The 21,721-nt window shown below is 32.8% G+C and overlaps 3 protein-coding genes across 3 annotated transcripts; all 3 read left to right on the forward strand.

Moving 5' to 3' along the window:
- The first annotated feature begins 580 nt into the window (after positions 1-580).
- Positions 581-6,596, forward strand: LOC114727235 (TMV resistance protein N-like). The gene is made up of 5 exons (XM_028913935.1): positions 581-1,576; positions 1,671-1,943; positions 2,212-2,946; positions 3,462-4,104; positions 6,073-6,596. The coding sequence occupies exons 1-5, from the start codon at positions 590-592 to the stop codon at positions 6,594-6,596; spliced, it is 3,162 nt and encodes a 1,053-aa protein (XP_028769768.1). The 5' UTR covers positions 581-589.
- A 739-nt stretch (positions 6,597-7,335) lies between these two features.
- Positions 7,336-9,651, forward strand: LOC114727236 (TMV resistance protein N-like). Its single transcript, XM_028913936.1, has 4 exons — positions 7,336-7,681; positions 8,045-8,307; positions 8,410-8,679; positions 8,869-9,651. The coding sequence occupies exons 1-4, from the start codon at positions 7,336-7,338 to the stop codon at positions 9,649-9,651; spliced, it is 1,662 nt and encodes a 553-aa protein (XP_028769769.1).
- A 4,486-nt stretch (positions 9,652-14,137) lies between these two features.
- Positions 14,138-21,575, forward strand: LOC114727237 (TMV resistance protein N-like). The gene is made up of 6 exons (XM_028913937.1): positions 14,138-14,634; positions 17,578-18,706; positions 18,827-19,099; positions 19,665-20,477; positions 21,000-21,195; positions 21,295-21,575. The coding sequence occupies exons 1-6, from the start codon at positions 14,138-14,140 to the stop codon at positions 21,573-21,575; spliced, it is 3,189 nt and encodes a 1,062-aa protein (XP_028769770.1).
- Positions 21,576-21,721: the final 146 nt, after the last annotated feature.

The following is a 21,721-nucleotide window of genomic DNA, read 5'->3' on the forward strand; positions in this document are numbered from 1 at the left end:
AAAAAATATATACTTAGGTCAAATTTTGTATATCTATTATGTTAAATTCTCCTATCACATTAATCATGTGTTTCATTTTTTTATGTAAATTTATAATTAAATATAATATTTTAAAAATAAAACACATTGAATAAGATATGATAATTATGAATTAAGTTGTTAATAAGATACCTATGATAATTATGAATTGTGTTTAATATTCAAAATTTTTATTTTCAATTTAGAAGTTTAAATAAACTCAGCAAAGAAGTTTAAATAGTTCTATAATTTGGCTTTTTTGTTTTTGCATTATTACTCTTAGATTTACTTAAATGATATAATTCAAATAACAAATACTTATAATTTAAAAAAAATTAGACATATAGAGTGGAGGGATTAAAATCATAGAGAGCTAAAAGATCATAGAAATATAAAACAGAATAATATGTGGCGATAATTATCTTCATAGTAAACAAATTAACTTTTCCTTTTGTAGATACCAAGATGGATTTATTGAAAGTATCGTTGAAGATGCATATGCTAGGCTCCTCCTAAGCGCTACCATAACGTTGATTACATCGTCGGACTTGAGCCTTGTATAGAAGAAGTGATGTCACTTTTGGATGAAAGTGATGAAAATAGAGTTTGTATGTTGGGAATTTATGGAATTGGTGGGATTGGCAAAACAACCCTAGCAAAAGCTGTCTATAATTCAATCTTCTACAATTTTGAAGGTGCTTGTTTTTTGTTTGATGTTCGAGAAATATCAAAGAAATATCAAGGTGTTGTTAGCCTTCAACGAACACTACTATCAGAAATTCTAGATGAAAACAAGATTAAGTTTTGTAGTGTTGACGAAGGAATATCAAAAATAAAACATCGGCTCTCTCGCAAAAAGATTCTATTGGTTCTTGATGACGTTGAAGAAGTTGAACAGTTAGAACAACTTGCAGGAGGATGTGATTGGTTTGGTGGTGGAAGCAAGATCATTATAACAACAAGAAACAAGCAATTACTAATTGCATGCAATATTACAAAGACATATGAAATGAAGGAGTTAAATGAGCGTTACTCTCTTGAGCTTTTTTGTTGGCATGCATTTCGAAAGAGCCAACCTCCAAAAGTATACAAAAGTATGTCCATTGGTATTACACATTATGTACGTGGCCTTCCTTTGGCTTTAAAGTTGATAGGCTCCAATTTGGCACACAAAGACTTAGAGGAATGGAGATATACATTGACACAATATTATAAAATCTCAAGAACAACAATATATGAGATATTGAAAGTAAGCTATGATTGCTTACAAGATGATGCTAAGCGTGTTTTCTTGGACATTGCTTGTTTCTTTAAAACGGAGACATTGGAATTGGTTGAAGAAATACTAGGAGCTTGTTACTATGGGACAAGGTTTTATATTGAGGTTCTTGTTGATAAATCTTTGATAACTATTGCTGATAATGGTCTCTTGCTGATGCATGATCTAATACAACAAATGGGTAAAAAGATTGTTGAGCAAGAGGCACCCTCAAATCCTGGTAGACGTAGCAGGTTATGGTATTACAAAGATGTTCTTAATGTGCTGCGTAAAAATTTAGTAAGCACTGAAAATTTATCCATTTCCTTGTATACAATAAACTATGCAAATTTGGCAAATATCTAACTATATTACTTTTTGGAACTTGTTGTAGGGAGAAAATGATATTGAAGGAATAATACTTGATCCACCTGAACAAGAAGAAGTGAAGTGGAATGGTTTAGCCTTTGAGAAAATGGATAATCTTCGCATTCTCATTGTTCGAAATACCCACTTTTTAACCGGTCCCAGGTATCGCCCCAACAGTTTGAGATTGCTTGATTGGGAGGGATATCCTTCTATGACTTTACCGCCGGATTTTTCTCCTCCAAAACTAGTTTGCTTCAAGTTATGTAGAAGTCTTTTCAGATTTGAAGCGCCATTCCAGGTACTTTATTCACTCTTTTTTCGATGATCAAATTTCTTGAGCCATAATGTTCTTCTAAGAATTCGAGAATAAATTACTTTTAACTCTCATTGAATTTTTATTATCTTCTATAGAATCATCAACTATTTCACGATCCAAAGGAGATTTGTTAAAGATTCAGTACGAATAAGATTAGACAAATCAAAGGGAGGCTAGAATATTCTGTTCAAAAGATAATATATTTCTTGACAACTGTTATTAATTAAATAATGTTGGTTTTCTTTTGCAGAAGTTTGAATATGTGACACATATGAATTTCTCGCGGTGTGAATTTATAACAGAAGTACCTGATATGTCTCATTTTCAAAACTTAAAAACATTAAGCTTTCGCGAATGTCGCAATTTGATCAAAGTTCATGATTCAGTGGGATTTCTTTGCAAGCTAATCAAATTAGACGTTGGTAAATGTACCCAACTTAAAAGCTTTCCAAGTGAAATCAACATGCCATCTCTTGAGATGCTCGTTCTTACTGATTGCAAGAGTCTTGACTACTTCCCAAATATAGTTGGAAATACGGATGCACTTGGAAGTATTTTTGCAGATGGTAGCGCTATGAAAGAGCTTCCAAATAGCTTATTCACGCTACAAAATCTTAGCTTACTTATGCTGGGAGGCCTTCGATCTCATGGTAGAAAATCTTTGAAGAAACTACTGCAAGAGAGCCAACCATTTGTCAGTTGCACTAACCTAGAGTGCTTGGATCTCGGAAACTGCGGCCTATTGGATGAAGATGTTTACCATACTCTGAAATGTTTTCAGAATCTGCAAGACTTGGATCTATCAGGAAATCATTTTGCATCACTTGCTGAGTGCATTAAAGAGTGCGATGATCTAATGATGCTTGAAATAAATAATTGTAAGAGACTAAGAGACATACCAGAGTTGCCATCGGGGTTGCGCCACATAAAGGCAGAGAATTGCGCAGCATTAACAACCGAGTCAATAAGCCGTTTATGGTTTCAGGTTTTTCTGATTTTCCTTTATTTTGATAATATTCATTTGTCATGTTGGATTTTAAAGCTTTTGCAGGTATGAACCACTAGAAATCATGTCATAATTAGAGCTTATTAGTGTGGGTTAATAATATTTCGGCATCCAACACCCTAATATTATTTTCAAGTTGCATTTAACACCTAACTCATATTTATGATGCATCTAGCACCTTGATGTTATTATTTAATTTTTTTTTTTTTGTGTGTTTCCAGCACACTAATCCCTGTTTTTTTTGGGTGCATCTAACACCCTAATTCATAAATAAAATTAGGATATCGGATGCAACTAGAAAATAACATCAAACGTGTAGGATGCACCACAAAAACAACATTAGGGTGCCAAATGTTACTTTATCCCTTGATTTTTTTTTTGCCGGATACCCCTTGTTATGTCTTATCTATGAATAACATAAATTTCAAGCATTATTTTATATGATATTCTCGAATCTGAAAAAGCCTCTCCTGTTTGGTATTTCGATAAATCAGGCAAAAACCTTCTTTACTATGCCAGCAACAACATTTCCTGATTGGTTCGACTACTGCTGTGAAGGAGACACATTGTCTCTTGGTGTTCGTGGGAAAAATTTCCCTGCTCTTGTCATTGCAATTGAATCGGGCAAAGCTAAGGCAAAAAGGAGTCGTCTCACCTTCCAAGCTTTTATCAGAATTAATGACCGTAAAATGTCATGGACAAATCACGATGTTCCTTATGCTCTTGGTCAAAGTAGAGAATGTGATGCGTTGGTTTTCTTTGGTAAGCAAGGTCAAGTGATTTCATTTGATTTACTCCAGAATTATTTTGATGAAGAAGAATTGGAGGAGCTTAGTAAGTTTCTAGAATTGGGTTGGAATTATGTGGATATACAAGTTATGTGTGACTCGCCAAATATCTCCATAATTAAGAGTGGAGTTTATGTTGATAAGCAGCAAACAAGCATGGAGAATATTCGTTTTGTGTCTCCCAGGGCTTTCATGAATAATGCTTCAAGAACTTCACTGAAACGAAAAGTCATAAGTTCCCCTCTTAATGAACCAGCGAAGAAGCTCTTGAGACATTTTAAGGCTACAGATAAAGGAAAACTCGATAACACCAAGAAAGGGACCAATGAGCCTCTATTTTCTTCTGCAAGTTGTCGTTTATTTATTTCGAGGTTTTGGCTTATTATTAATTTTGTCTGCCTTGTATGAATCGTAGGAGAAGAAAACGACACCAAGTTTTTCGTTCGTGGTACAAGACGCTCTATCCAAGGGGCAAGCATTTTTGGAGATTTCTTTACTATTAGCTCTCTATAATTTTTGTAAATACTGTTTCTTGAATTTCTAAAACTTCAGCTTCCCTCTGCACGCCTCTTCTCTTCCTAGACATTATGAGATAGGGTGACTCTTCACCAGACAGAGCTCGTCACATAGGTTGGTTCTTCCACCTGCAAGTGTGTTTTTTGGGAATGGGTTAAGATGCAATTTTAATCTTGATCTTCGGAGTAAGATTGTACAAAAAAAAAAAAAAGAGAGTCAAAATTGCATCATTGAAAAGATTAGAGGCATAATTGCACTTTAGTTCTTTGGAAATCGAATGTCAGCTAATTACTCCTTCCCCCAACACTTGTTGGTGTTTAACGCTCCTTTATTTATTATTTGGTACTCTTTCCGTTCCTTATTATAAGAGATGAATAACCGACTTATATTGATCAAAAAACAGTTAAAATTAATTAAGAACAATCAATGTATAAAAAGTATAATTTTTTTTCAAAAATGCTCTCATTAATAAGGAGAGAGAGCATGAGAGAGAAATTAAATTATTAAAAGAAAGAGAAATGGGAGGGGGAGAGAGTGTGAGTTGGAGACAATAAATATGAGTAAAATAGAAAATCAATACAAAAAAGTAAAGACAACTTTTAAGTGTCTCTTATATATAAGAAAATGTCATAAGCATCAAATGTCTCTTATAATAAGGAACGGAGGGAGTAGTAAATATAAGTCATTTGAAGGGACGATTTTTTAATTTTATTCTTAATTTTTGTTGGAATAAGAGAAAAGAATAAATGTGAGAATAATTTGTAAATATAAAGAGAAATTTTTTTAATAAGAATAAATTTAAAATATTTTATCAATTTAAGACATATTTAATAACTTAGTTCTCATTTCTTAGCAGTAAAATGAGCGTGAACCGGGGTGGTCATGCCCAAAACTAATTTTTCTTGCCTTTCATTCTAAAATCAAGTTTCCTTCGCTACCTGCAAAAATAATTTTTTAGAAAAAATAGTATCCAATCATGAATATTCCTCCAATCACATAATGCTTGCTTAATTAACAAAGGTAACTAAATTAATCAATTCTAACAAAATTGACATGATTTCTTTGAAATATTTCTATACTATAGCATAAGATTATACTACTTCCACTTATTAATATAAAAGCTAATTGAAGGATTGTATTTAATTTTAAATATAAGATCTTAATTCATTTTGTTTTTTAAAATTTATAACTTTTTCTCTAAAATATTCTTATCGTATTGATTGTAAAGGTTTTCCATTAAAGATAGAAAATAGCATAGTTTAAGGAAATCAACACATATTTGTTACAATTAACTTGCTTAACCAATTTTTTTAATTTATTTAAATTATTTATTTAACTCTTATATTAAGAACAAGAGATAGTATGTCAATTAATAAATTAATTAATAAATTAGAGAAATAACGTGAATTAAATTATTTTCTTTGGCACCCGAGTAGAAAGCTTCATAAAAAATTCTTTTCAATTTCATGAACTCGCCTGCTGGCGCGCTGGAAACTCGAATTCCAACGGTAGGTATGACTTTAAATACTTCCCAGATAATTAAATAGATCACACAAAATTCCAAAGATGCAATTGCAAGGTTGGCAATTTTTTTTCAAACTGAAAATCCAACGCTGCAATCCCTCCACTCATGGGGGGCCCAAAAAAAAAAAAAACGCTCTCCCCACCTGCCTGAGCAAAAAAACGGAAACCATCAAAGGCTTGCTCTGCCTTTGCTGATTCATCGTTTTTGTGTAAATTTCTCTTCCAGGTTTGAGTATTCAAATCCCAATACATCGCTAGCATTCTGTGATTGTTGCAGCCACGGCCATTCGAATGGCAGCACCATCATCGGCTGTCTTCGCCGGCAAATCCAAGTACAGATATGACGTTTTCCTCAGTGTCAGAGGCGAAGATACTCGCCACTCCTTCACTGTTCATCTCTACGATGCTCTGCGTCGGAAGGGAATCAACGCCTTCATTGACGACAAGAAGCTTGGGAAAGGGGAGCGGATCTCACCTACGCTTCTTATGGCCATTGAGAAATCCAGAATCGCGATTATTGTGTTCTCTAGGAATTATGCAACTTTCACATGGTGCCTCAATGAACTCGCCCGCATCATTCGGTGTAAGAAGGAGAAGAACCAACTGGTTATGCCCGTATTTTACAATGTGAATCCGATGGATGTTCAATATCAGAGTAACAGCTTTGGAGATGCCATGGCTGCTCTGGAAGATAGGTTCACAGATGACTTAAAGAAAGTGCGAAAATGGAGATCTGCTTTGTCTGAAGCTGCTAGTTTGCCATCAGCATGGCTTTTGGGAGATGGGTGGGCTTCTTTATAGTTGTTTCTAATTGCCTTCTGCCAATGAAATATCCAAATTCTTGCTTAATAACTAGTGGTTGCCGATGATATGACACGCTTTTGAAGATTTATGAAATTTTGATCGGCGTCTATTATTCTTGGATCTCTGTAAACTTGGGGCTTCAACATTTTGGCTTTAATAATGCTCAAGTTTCAGATATTTTGACATAAAGATTTTTAATTTAAATCTTAACTGCAAATTTTTATTGATTTTTTTACTTATATTTTATTTTGTAACGTTCAAATCCTGATGTTACTTCTAATTCTACTTGTAACACAACACTATATAGGAAAAACTTTTTTTTTTTGGGGCTCATGTACAAGAAGAGTGAAATATTCTATTTTTTGCTTGTTTTTTATATATTATATATTTGGCCTTGATGATGACTTTTTTAATTTACTTAAAAGGCAGTATTATTATGGTCGCATATTTCTCATAATTTTTTAATTTCAAATATAAATACTTTTATATAGTGAACGGATTTAAAGATTAAGAGCTAATTGAGATTGAGGTTACCTTTGAAGAATTAAACGAGATTTTACTTGAAAGAGTTATGATAAATGAGAAAAAGAATAGAAAATGGCATTTTGCAACAATCATATCCACAATAACCAGAGAATCTACACTTTTGTAGATATGGATCTGGGTTTATTGAAAAGATTGTTGAAGATGCATTTGCTATGTTACCTCCTAAACGCTTGCATTGCCTCGCATAGAAATGATGATGTCACTTTTGGATCATTCTAATGATGGCATTTGTAAGTTGGGGATTTATGGAACTGGTGGAGTTGGAAAAGCAACCCTTGCGAAGGCTTTGTATAATTCAATCTTCTACCAATTTGAAGGCGCATGTTTTTTGTTTGATGTTAGAGAAGCGTCAAAGAAATACCAGGGCATTTTTCATCTTCAGCAAACATTATTAGCAGAGATTCTTGAGGAAAAGAAGACAAAGTTTGGCAGTGTTGATGAAGGAATATCTAGAATAAAACACCGGATCTCTCACAAAAGAGTCCTATTGGTTCTTGATGATGTTGATGAGGTTGAACGGTTGGAAAAACTAGCAGGTGGGCGTCATTGGTTTGGTTGTGGAAGCAAGGTCATTATAACAAGAAGAAATAGACAGTTGCTAGTTGTGTAATGTTGAGAAAACATATGAAATGAAGAGGCTAGATGATCATGACGCTCTTGAACTCTTTTGTTGGCATGCATTCCATTTGAACCAGCCTCCAAAAGGCCATGAAAAAAATGTCCATACGTGTGATGAGTTATGCAAAGGGCCTTCCTTTGGCCTTAAGAGTGATTGGCGCCAATTTAGGAATGGAGGTCTATATTAGAACAATATGAGAGGATCCCAGAAAGAACAATTCTAGACGTACTAAAGATAAGCTATGATTGCTTACAAGATGGTGCGAAGGGTGTTTTTCTAGATATTGCTTGTTTCTTTAAAGAGGAGGATTTGGAATCTGTTGAAGAAAAACTAGCAGCTTACGATTTTGGTGCAAGGTTTTATATTGAAGTTCTCGTTGACAAGTCTCTTATAACTGTTGCTGATAACGGTAACTTGGGCATGCATGATTTAGCACAACAAATGGGTAGAGAGATTGTTAGGCAAGAGGCACCGTCAAATCCTTGTAAACGCAGTAGATTATGGCATTACAAAGATGTTCTTAAAGTATTGCGTGAAAATCTAGTAAGGATCTAATTCTTGTCTTTTCTTCATATAGTCATATGCATTAAATCTATTGTGCGATTTTGCAATATCTAACTGTTATGCCTTGGACTTCCATTATAGGGGAGTAGTAATATTAAAGAAATAATGCTTGATCTGCCTCAACAAGAAGTGGAGTGGAGTGGTATGGCCTTTGAGAAGATGAGTAATCTTAGGATTCTTGTGGTTCGGAATTCACAATTTTCAACCAACCCAAAGTATTTTCCGAGTAGTTTAAGATTGCTTGACTGCGCAGGATATCCTTCTACTACCCTACCACCAGACTTTTCGCCTAAGAAACTAGTTTACACCAAATTACCTGGTAGTCTTTTTAGATTGGAAGAGCCATTCAAGGTATTTTGCCCCCCCCCCCCCCAATTTATAACTGCTTCAAGAATAAACTACTTCAACTTTCCTTCTCTACATATTCATTGTACATCATATGCAAACCTCTAATCTATTTCATGGATCTGCACAACTATAACGTCATTTTTTTATGAGAAACTTTGCTGTTAATTAAATAATTTAGTTTTTGTTTTGCAGAGGTTTGAATGTGTGACATATATGAATTTCTCACACTGTAAATTCATAACTAAGTACCTGATATGCATGTCTCAATTTCAAAATTTAAGAAGACTGTTGTTTACAAGGTGTCGCAATCTCATCACAGTTCGCGGTTCAGTGGGATCTTTGTCTAAGCTCATTGAATTAGATCTTAGTGTGTGCAGCAGTCTTACAAGCTTTCCACGTGAAATCAAGATGGCTTCTCTTCAAAAGCTTCATGTCAGTTATTGCAGGAGTGTTGACTACTTCCCATGTATAGTGGGGAAGATGGAAGCACTGAGGACAATTTATGCAGAAGGCACTGCTATTAAAGAACTCCCACCTTCCATCGGAAATCTTCCAACACTTGAATCTTTAGCTATAAGCTCCCACAAAAGTATCAGGGAGCTTCCAAGCAGCTTATTCACACTGCAAAACCTTAGTTGGCTTAATCTATGTGGTATTCAGCCTCCAAGCAGAAAATCTTTAATGAAATTAATGCAAGAGAGCCAACCTGTTATCAGCTGTGCAAACTTGGAGACATTAAATCTCGAAAATTGTTGTCTAACTGATGAAGACCTTCACCTAGCTTTAAATTGTTTTTGGAATGTTCAAAAGTTAATTCTTTCAGGGAGCAATTTTGTTTCCCTTCCTGCGTGCATCAAAGAGTGTGCTAATCTGCAGACACTAGCGCTGAATAACTGCAAGAGGCTTAGAGACATACCAGAGTTGCCGTCAAAATTGGAAAATATAGAGGCAGAGGATTGTACTGTACGTCATTAACTCCAGAGTCATTAGGCCATCTATGGTCTCAGGTTTTGTCATCCCTTTTGTATACTCGTTTTCTGTTGCTATTTTGAAGATTAAACAAATTAAATGCTAGCGTAATGGTCAGACGGATGCTGGTGATTTCCATTTGGGATATGGATTTCTCTATTTTCTCAAAGAAACCATTAATTCATTTCTTGTCCATTGACCAAAACTTTTTCGCATGAAATCCTTCTATTATCTAGTCAGATTAATTGTTTCACATTACAAACTTTTTTGCACAGAATCCTTCCTTTTCCCTTTTTTCCCTTTATCTATCCACAAAATAATGTACTAGTCAATAGATTGCTGAGTTGAACTTTTCTGCTTAGACATCACCAGTTTGAACTGTTTCATGAACGCAAGTCATCACTGGAGCTTATTATCAGTGAGGGCTAAGAACATATTGGCATTCTGTTGGCCGTTCTGGTTATGTAGGCTACCTATGGTGGTTCAATATTATAAAGGAGTATTAAATCCATTACCAACTTTCCATCCAAGCTTAGCAGTGTTTTAATGGATTTCCCAATGTAGGACTTAGATGAGCGGTTTCATATCCCATCATCATGCTAGACGCATGAGTGGTTACTTCTCCAATTGCGTTTCGTTGGAGTGAATTTGTGGCTTTAAATACTTAGGAATTCCAATTGCGTTTTGTTGGAGTGAATTTGCACTTTAATCTAAAATTAAAATCTGAATTACATACTTTGACACATCTTGATAGATCAGCATTTTAAGAACAATTTATTCATCCCTCCCAACTAGAAGTATCAGAAAATATTTCAAGGAGGATTCAGCAATGGTGAGGCTAGAGAAAGGGTATAGAAGGGAACTGCCGAAAAAAAGGGAGGAAAATTAACAAAATAATCCATCGCAAATTTACTTTGCGACGAACTATTACATCATAAATAATTTTATCTAGGGGATTGAAAGTTTAATGAAAATGAGAAATAAAAGTTAAAGATGGAACTTATAATTGTCAGTTACGCTGTCACCGTATCAAATTCAAACCCTGTTGACGAAGACTCAGCTAATCATATCCGACAAAAATTTAAAACCAAAAAAAAAATAATAATAATAATAATAATAATGGCAAACAGCGCGGGGGTTGGGTGCATTTCCAGAAAGTAAAATGTATGTGTAGTGGTTGGCTTTAATTCTTCTCATGAAAAAACAAAAGGGAGTCAGGAGAAGCTCGCGTGCGAGGAAGAAGACGTGGAAATTGGGAGAGCTAGATTAGAATAAATAATGATTAGGCCGTAGGTGTTGGGAAAGGGGTCTTCCCCCGTCCTTTTTTTAAAAAAAAATATTTTCCTCCACTTATTATCTCAACTACTTTTCAAATTGCAATTTGAATAGATTTCATATTATGTAAAATCATTTTATAAAAGATTGTTATTATTTTTTTAAATTATCATAGCCAAAATTTAATAACTTAATTTTATTTTTTTAAAAAAATAATTTATTCTTAGTTTTATAACATATAAAATTTGGATCGTTTCAATTACAATCTTATGGTTGAAATGAAAAGCGAAAAACGAAGAGTCGGGGGATTGCTTTCCTGTCGGTGTCAAGGCAGAGTTTGTCGAGATATTCCTTTTCTGTGAAAATTTTCTTGACCCCTTCGAGAAACTTGTGCACCTTTTCTGTTTTCACTTTCTCTTTCTGTTGAGCTGGATGTTCTGATTTATAAATTATCTTCAATATATTTTATTAAAGTTAAGAAAAATATTAAATCTGTTTAACATACCCTACTATTCCGGAAAAACTAGAGGTACATCTATTTTGTGATTTCAATTCAAGAGCTTTTATGCATTTTCAGACCCCTTTCAGGCCTCAAAAAATAGACAAACTCTTTTTTTAGAAACACATACAAGATTCGTCATCATAAAAAAGAAAATGGTAACCACACTATTAATATTTTAACTTTATTTATATTTAATATATATGATATATAATAAAAACCGTCTACCGCATAAAAAGCAGGGCATTTTTTTGGGTAAACTTTAATAGACATAAGGATTACTGGAAGAGAAAAAAAGTTAACATTAAAAACTGGCTTATTTGACTTCCAAGGACGCAAGACCACGCATGATGCCCCCCCACTCACTCTAAATAAATATATAAATACATAAAAAGAAACAGCATTAAAAGACTCATTCTCTCCGCTTACTCACTTTTGAACAGAAAATTCCTCGCCAAGGTTTTAATTAAAAAGTCCTAAAATGTTCAAGAAAGACTTCACGGTGATTTTATATGATGTGCCGCGCCTTCCTGACGCTCAAATAGGACATTGCAATGTCTATTTTGGTATTAAAAGGCTCTATCCGCAATCAAATGCTAGGAGGCACTTATGTTTTACTCCCTCCAATCCTTAGTATAGAGATTAGATAGATAGATGGTATACTTTGATAATAAATTTAATATATCAATTTATTTTGCCTTTTATATTTATAATTTTTTTTCAAAATATCAATATTGATAAAAAGGCAATTTCAGTGTGCATAATTATGGAGGGTATTTTGATAAATCAACACACATTTGTTATAAATGATTAACTTAACTAATTTTTTTAACATTGATTTGTGAATTAGTTATCTATATCATATATTAAGGAATGAACAAATTATATTTTATTTACTAAAATATGGTTCGATTTTCAGTATGCATTTTAAAAAAATAATCACAAAAAGAAGTTTGAAATTATTAAATTTCAAATCAAGTTTGGTTCCAATACTTTAGTAGGTTTTCACAACAGTAAACTTGTAAATAATAACACCTTTTTGTAGGAATTTCTTACTGTAAATTTTGTAATTTTCAGTTTTTTTGTAGAATTTTTCCTTAAATTTAGTAATCCCAATAATGTGTATGACTAAGGAGGGTATTTCAGTAAATCAATACATATTTATTATAAATAACTAACTTTAACTTTCTTAATATTCATGAATTAATTATTTATCTCCTATATTAAGGGTCGGATGAAGTATATTTTATTCATTACTACTTCCCATGGACATTAAAAAAAAAAAAAATTCATTCCATGAATATGCGCCATTCCACTTTTGAGTACAGATTAAAGGCAAGGGGTCATGGATCACCAAAGTTTGATGGAAATGAAGACGGTGCTTGCTGCGAATTAGCACGCTCGCGCAAATGGCCAAGGTCGTCTTTTCCTTTTTCTGCTTTATCGCTTTTTTTTGTAATAATTAAATGTTGAAGCTTGATGCAATTATTGCAAACCAAATAAAAAAAAAAAGAAAAGATGATTACATTATTAGATGGTGTGACACAGAGTAGTTGATTTATATTTTCTGGTTCAATGCATGGGAATATATGATTGTTATGAACACAAATGATCCAAAGTGAAAGCCCATAAAAAACACTTCTCTTCTTATCCTTTATACTATCTCTTATCCTAATTATAAGACCTCGTTTATAAACTATAAATAAAGTCTTATAATTAAGGCCTGAGATAGTATTTTTTTTGTCCGGTGAGATGTGTGAAAAGCACACTTCACCGGCGGAAGGTAATCACTATGATCACTCTTGTGTGCTGACGGGTAAAAAAGTAGACTTATCCTGAGTAAATTGGCCAGGTCATACACGTATAATAGTGAGGATTCAAACCTCTAAACACTTGGTTGAGTAACAAGAGCTCGTATCACTCACAAATTTCATATGAGTAAAACATTTTCTTTCATATTTTTACACAATTTAATAGTTTTATATAGTGGAGATAATAATAGATATTGGAAGAATAGGGACATCTTTAAAAAAAAAAGCATTTTAACTAGATCTTATATTAAGCAACAGAGGTAGTATATAAATATATTTATACACATGCATATATATAACTTTATTTTTGGTATAACATTCTGCTAACTCAAATTTAAGCATTAATATAACTAAGATAGGGAGACCTAAGTCACTTTAGATTTGAGACTAATCTATGTCAGGCCGGGAGAACGTTAAGGTTAAAATCCTCCTAATAAGTGCGCTTCTCAGGATTCAAACTTGTATTCTTCTTTTTGTTGGCTAATGACATGAACTTTACTTTCAAAGGGGGAGCATTGTAATTATACATAATGTAAAAATCCTATATATTTTATGCTGCAACAGTCCATTTCTTATTTGCCTTTTTTTTTTTGGGTTAAATTTCATTCTGTATTGTGTCCTGATACATAAAAAATAACTTTCATAAAAAGATTAAAGAAAATAATGATGATCCTCGACTTGTTTTTTGGAGGCATTAGAAAAAGAAAACCGTCACGCTTTCTTCCTCCGCTTTAATAATCCACTCTGACTACACTTTCCAAATTCCAACTTTCGGAGAAATTTGTTAATGGAGGATCAAACGCGGTGTTATGCTTTTTGCCGATTCACCACTTTTGTATAAATTTCTCCGCCTCGTTAGAGCAGTCAAATCCCCATACCTTGCAAGCATCCACAGATTATTGGAGCCATGGCTATTCAAGTTTCATCCCATAGCTTCACCGGCCAACCCAAATACAGATTTGATGTTTTTCTGAGTTTCAGAGGCGAAGATACTCGCCACTCCTTCACTGTGCCTCTCTACGATGCTTTGCGGCGTAAGGGAATCAACGCCTTCATTGACGACAAGAAGCTCGGCAAAGGCGAACGGATCGTACCTGCGCTTCTTAAAGCCATTGAGAGATCGAGGATTTCCATTATTGTCTTCTCCAGCAACTACGCTACGTCTACATGGTGCCTTGATGAACTAGCGCACATCATGTGGTGTAAGAATGAGAAGAACCAGCTGGTTATGCCTATCTTTTACAAGGTGGATCCAATGGCTGTTCAGTATCAAAAAGACAGCTTTGAAGCAGCCATGGCTGCTCATGAAGATACATTCAGAGATCACCCAGAGAAAGTGCAGAAATGGAAGTCTGCTTTGTCTGAAGCAGCTTCTTTGTCAAAGGCCTGGCTTTTTGAAGATGGGTATGTTTGATTATTCTATTCTTAATTTGCTGCTGATGAAATTTTAGAATTCTTTATCACCGGTATTACTGGTTGCTCATGATATAACAAAATAATGTTGGAGATGTTTGAAATTTTGACTGGTCACTATTGCTCTTACCTAATGATTGATCTACTAAACCTGGGGTCTTAATTTTTTTTCCGTGAATATTTAAAAAAAATTTTTGGTCCCGAAAATAATTTATAATTTAAGGGGTTTTTTTAAAACAATTGTTGATAAAGCTTTCAGCTGTAAAATTTTATTAATGTTTCTTAACGAAATAATAAAATTAAAAAAAAATAGTCATTGCTAATGTCATAACTGGATCCATAAAATTCGGCGATGAAAAGTTATCCTTCCACGTTATTTTTGCGTGATTTTGTTCTTAAGAATGGAACATGTAGACGCATAAATTTCTATATTTAAGTTCCCAATCGATTTCTTACTCATAATTCGTCATTACAGTACAGATCTATCCATTGCACGAAATCTGACGATTGAGTTCCATTGTTTGTAGTAGCTATTTAGTGTTTTTATATTAGATATATATACACACTATGTGTCACTAATTAGGATTATGAACAAATTCAAAATGTTTTCTTATATATTGTGTGGAATCTGAAGAATGTTTTGTGTGGCTTGATATAGACTTTATATTTCAAATTGACTAAAATTTTTTATTCAATATTAATATTTAATATTTTAATTTTGTTCTAGTTTTATTCTTAGATTTATTTTTCTTTATGCCTTAATGGAGATCATGTATATAAAAATATAGAGTAAAATACTCTGACCTACTTTGTATTTTGGTCTAATTACGCAGACCTCCTCTTTATTTTAAAAACATAAATACAATTAAGTCCAAACTGCTAAATCTATTAAGAATATTCTAAAAAATAATTTTTAAATCAAATTTTATATTAAAATATTTTATTTACTAATTTACCTTTCATAGTACTAAATCCCTAAGTTTTGGTTTAAAAGTTCTGTAGAATTTAAAATTTTGGGAAAATTAGAAAGAAGGCCCAAAAAAATAATATTTATCGGGAAGGATCTTAAAAATTATGATTGTTTACAGGGACCAAATAGTAAAATATAAATTTAAAAATAACAAATTATCTCTAATTAGATTCCTACATTTCCTCTTATCATACGTCAATTTAATATATTTTTTATAATCTTTTTAATTTATACTAAAATTCTTTATAGTTTGTTCTCATCAATATTTGGAAAAAAAAGTCAAATCAAATAAAAAATATTTATTGGTAATAAAAACTATTTTATATAACTAAACAAACAATTAAACGAAATTATTCGTCAACATGAATAATGCTAGCAATAGTTAATTTTCATTTTTGCCCTCGTGCGGCTTTTAATTGGACTTTCCTCTTTCTTTAAATATTTCTTTCTTTATTTTTTAATAAATTATTGCTATATATATTTTTATAAATATATTTAAATGTCAATAAACATATTTTAATTTATTTAATAAATACAATTGAACAGTTTATAAATATTTTCTTAAATTCTTATTAATTTTAGTTTCTTAAGATATTAAATTCTTAGATATATAATATTATTCAGAGTTATTTTTATATCTGAAAATTTCCATTTTCTTAATTTTAATAACTTCTATTTTTATTATGATTTACCTTAAGTGACATATCCAGATAAAAAAACAAAATTATGAAAAATGATTAGGGAGAAAAAAATTAAAACCATAAAAAATTTTATGAGTATCGCTAATCAATTTGATTTTTATGTTTTTTGGATTTCACCTTATGTCTACCTCAAAAATGATATGAAACTAATTTTTTTGGTGAAATATAAAATACCAACCTGTGGAGCTGATTTTTCTGTTTAACTGTTGATTTAGGTGAAAGTGATAAATTTTTACTTTTGATCCAGTATCGTTAAATTATGAAATATAATGTGTATTATAGTAGTTGATCCCCAAAACATAGAATACATGTGAGATGTGATTAGAGAAAATTTAGGGATTTAGTTAGGGACAGTTTAGTATTCTTAGACTTATATTTTGATATTTGGTCCCTCTAAATAATTATAATTTTTAAGATCCTTTTGAATAAATATTGGTTTTTTTTAGGTCCCTCTCTTCAGTTTTCTCTATAATTTCTTTTTCCTTAATTTTATTTTTTAATTTTTTAATGTTCTTATCATATTGCCATAGAAAATTAAGTAACTTAGCTAATCTAGCCAGGAAAATCTTGAATAGAAATTTTATTAATTCTTTAAATAAATATATAATTGACTAAATAAGTTACAAATGTTTCTAACAAAATTTTTATTTAAAATTTTTAAATCATGAATTTAAATGATTCCTATAATCTCTCAAGCTTAGATGATTTATATTATATGATAAAAAATATGTATTTAATATATGTTTTAGCCATTTAAAAGAAACCTAATAAACAAGTTTCAATATATGTGATGAAAAAATAAAATTATAAAATTTTACAATATAATCAAAATTAATTAATTTTATTATATATTACAAATTTTGAAAATACATGTATGAAAATTATTTTTTCTTGTATCAAAATTATTTTTTTTGATAAATATGAATGTTTAAATAACTTTTATATCAATGAGGGGTATTTTGGTCCAAATAAAAAATTAAAAGTCATACTTAATGGTTAGCTAACAGTTGAATGGATTAAAAATGAAATTCAAATATACAAGCTAAGAGAGGTTTGTGTAATATACATTTTAATTTTAATGGAGGTTTATAATTATTTTCAAAGTAGAAAGGAGGTTTTTGTAATTTAGCTAGGTAAAATAGATGGGCAGTTATTATATTTTACTCAAAAATATATGATAAAAAACAAAACAAAAGAACGACAAACATTTTTTTTTTTTGCATGAACCATCTTTGTAATACAAGAGAATTTGCATTTTTGTAGATACGAAATTGGGTTTATAGAGAGGATTGTTAAAGATGCATGTGCTGTGCTGCCTCCCAAACACTTACATAGCATTGGGTACACGGTTGGACTCGAGCGTCGTGTGGAAGAAGTGATTTCACTTTTAAATCAATCCGATGAGAGAGTTTGTATGTTGGGGATCCATGGGATTGGCGGAATTGGCAAAACGACCCTTGCAAAATCCGTATATAATTCAATATTCTACCAATTTGAGGGTGCATGCTTTTTGTCTGATGTCAAAGAAGCATCAAAAAAATACCAAGGCATAGTTTGTCTACAACAGAAACTTCTATCAGAGATTCTTGAGGAGAAGATTATGAAGATTGGGAGTGTTGATAAAGGAATATCAAGAATAAAACATAGGCTTTCTAAGAAGAAGGTTCTATTGGTCCTTGATGATGTTGATGAGGCTGAACAGTTAGAACAACTTGCAGGGCAGTGTGATTGGTTTGGCTGTGAAAGCAGAGTCATTATAACAACAAGAAATAAGCAAGTGCTAATTGCACGTAATGTTGAAAAAACATATGAAATGATCAAGCTGAATGAGTATGACTCTTGTGAGCTCTTTTGTTGGTATGCCTTCCATATGAACCAACCTCCGAAAACCTATCAAGAAATGTTTAGTTGTGTGATAAGTTATGCACAGGGCCTTCCTTTAGCATTAAGAGTAATAGGCTCCAATTTGGCAAATAAAAACTTAGAGGAATGGAGTTCTATATTGGAACAATATGAGGGGATCCAGGAAAGAACAATTCATGATATCCTAAAGATAAGCTATGATTGCTTACAAGCTGGTGCTAAGCGTATTTTCCTGGATATTGCTTGTTTTACGGATAAGGAGATGTTGGGATCTATTAAAGATATTGCTCGTTTTACTAATAAGGAGGTGTTGGGATCTATTAAAGAAAGCATACAAGCCTGCGATTTTGGTGATAGGTTTTGTCTTGAAGTTCTTGTTGATAAATCTTTGATAACTTTAGCTGCTGCTGGTGATTATATTATCATGCATGATCTAATACGACAAATGGGAAGAGAGATCGTAAGACAAGAGGCACCATTAAATCCTGAAAAGCGTAGCAGGCTATGGTATTACGAAGATGTTCTTAAAGTATTACGTGAAAATTTAGTAAGAATCTAAACCATGAATCTTATTGTGATACAACCCCCTCCCCCCAAAAACATATGGTGAGATCTATTAATGTTGTTTTTTTTTTCACCTGCATTGTAGGGATGCAATAATAATGAAGGAATAATGCTTGATCCTCCTCATCAAAAGAAAGTAAAGTGGAGTGGTATGGCATTTGAGAAGATGAATAATCTTAGAATTCTTGTTGTTCGAAATGTCCAATTTTCAACCGCCCCTGCCTATCTTCCCAACAGTTTAAGATGGCTTGAATGGGAGGGATATCCTTCTACAACTTTGCCAAGAGATTTTTCTCCGTCGGAACTAATGTGTTTGAAGCTAACTAAAAGTCCTTTTAGACTAAAAGGGCCATTAAAGGTACTTTTTAAAATAATTCTTTATATTATTTTTCAGTCAAATTTCTTTCTCTTTTTCTTGCTGGCCTGCCAAATTTCTTCAGCTGTAAATTTTCATATAGTCATGCTCCGTATGATTCTGGTTTAAGCAAGTCTCACATAGTTGTTATAAAATTGAATAGTTTATTTTGTTTTATAATTTCCTCATATATGTATATTCCAGAAACCTATAAATGTCATGTATATTTTGAAAGCATATATGTTTTAATTTTTCATTTGTGAATAATAATTATGAAGCGCATTTCACAATATTTTGTGAATTATTAACAATCCATTATGGCCCTTGAAACATTGCTGTTAAAAAATGTATCAAGTAAAACAAATTTCTAACACTCGCTATAAAAATTTCGAGGTGCAGTGGTGTGAAAAGATCTATAATTAAATGTTGAATGCATGGGAATATATGAGTATGAAAAAATTAAAATAAAATTTGAACTGTCTGGTTTCCAACCATTCGATCCATATGGATTTGCATAATTTTAGTAATTTGGACAATCTAATTAAATAGTATTGCATTTATTTTGCAGATTTTTACCAGCCATGTGACACAATTGGATTTTTCATTTTGTGAATTCATAACTGAATTACCTGATATGTCTCAATGTCAATGTTTACGAAGACTGGATTTACGATACTGTGACAATCTGATAAAAGTTCATGATTCGTTGGGATCCCTCTCTAAGCTGATCAAAGTAGACTTTAGAGGATGCACCAAACTTTCCATTTTTCCGCGTGAAATCAAGATGGCATCACTAAAAACGCTTTTTCTTGAAGGATGCACGAGTCTTGAGCACTTCCCACATGTAGTGGGAAAGATGGATGCACTAGACTTCATTTCAATAGAGGGCACTGCTATTAAGGAGCTCCCACCTTCAATTGGGAATCTCTCAGGTCTTCAAGAGTTATTTATGCGCAGCTGCTATGGTCTTAGAGAACTTCCAACCAGCTTATTCATGTTGCCAAATCTTGAGACGTTTGGTTTAGATAGCCCTCATCCTTATTACGGCAGAAAGTATTGGATGAAGTTAATGCAAGATATCCAACCAATTATCAGCAGCTGTTATATGAAGAGTTTGAGTCTCGAGGATTTGGGGCTGTTGGATGAAGATCTTCACCTAATTCTGAATAATTTTCGAAACTTGGGACAGTTAGATCTATCAAGGAATGATTTCGTCTCTCTCCCTAAATGCATTAAGGAGTGTACGAATCTATGGAGGCTAGCAGTGAATGATTGCAAGAGGCTAAGAGACATACCAGAGTTGCCATCAAAATCGTATATGATAGAAGCACGGAATTGCACATCATTAACTGCAGAATCATTGGACAACTTATATTCTCAGGTTTTTCTCGTTCTTTTGGATCTATTCTCTCTTTCTTTTGCCATTTCAAACGTCAACCAAATAAAGTCAGTCCCACCAACCAAACACTTTACCTATGCAAGATAATGATCCATAAAACTATGGGTGAACTTTAAGGTACTGTTTAATACAAAACAAGGGTAAGGATTGGGATTGGAATTCAGAAAAACTATTAAAAAGTATTTAGTGTAAGTAATTTTTTATTACATAGGAGTAGGCAATCGTATGTAGGTGAGATTGGGCAATACCACCTTCCCTCATGATATTTCCCAATGCCACATAGATGGATTTATCCAATCTCAGGTAATAAGCAATTACTCACACTGAACACTCTTAACATATTGTTTCAATCCCAATCTCAATCATTATCCCTCATTTTCAATGTCTTGTACCAAACAGGACCTAAATGCATGGAAGTGATGAATTTCTTGAGAACATTTTAGCACAGTCTCATATTTAAAATCTGAGAACGCATTTGATCTGTCTGCTGTTCTGGTAAATCAGGCCAAAAAGGAGTTAATTATGTTGAGGATGAGTCTGCCGGCGGTAACAACATTTCCTGATTGGTTCCACTGTTGGAGTGAAGGAGGCACGTTGTCTTTTCGCGTTCGTGGGAATTTTCCTTCTTTTCTTCTTGCATTTGAGCTTGCGGGGAAAGCGAACATGAGTAGGAAACAGGACTTCCCCATTTTTATCAATGGTCTCCAAATAACGAAACATGATGTTGGTGCATTAAAAAAATACCATTGCGATCATAAACTGTTTATTCATACTAGACTGGGTAATTTGTCATTTTTAGGCGGATTTTTCCAGTTCAGGGAAGAAGAGAGAAAGCGCCTCAACAACTTTATAGGGTCTGATTGGAATGACGTGGAAATACAACCTATGACTGACTCACCGGGTACATCCGTAGTTAAGTGTGGAGTTTATTTCTACAAGGAAACAAACATGGAGAATGTGCAGTTCAAGTCTTCTCATGCTTCAACAGCATCACTGAAACAAAGAGCGATGATTTCTCTTCCTAATTTTGAACCACCCAAGAAGCTCCTGAGAACTGATCAAAAAAGGAAAACTCAGTAACACAAAGAAAGGGTCAAGATGAGCCTCTGCTTTATGTACTAATTGTCGTTTCATGAATTCTCTGTTTTATTGGTAATAGGGAAAATTAATTATTTATAATAAGAATGGGATTTTTGTCTTCTGAAAATAAGAATGGGTTCCAGCTT

Source organism: Neltuma alba, unplaced genomic scaffold, assembly GCF_004799145.2.
Source record: "Neltuma alba isolate B1F8T4 unplaced genomic scaffold, ASM479914v2 tig00012454_pilon, whole genome shotgun sequence".
NCBI lineage: Eukaryota > Viridiplantae > Streptophyta > Magnoliopsida > Fabales > Fabaceae > Neltuma > Neltuma alba.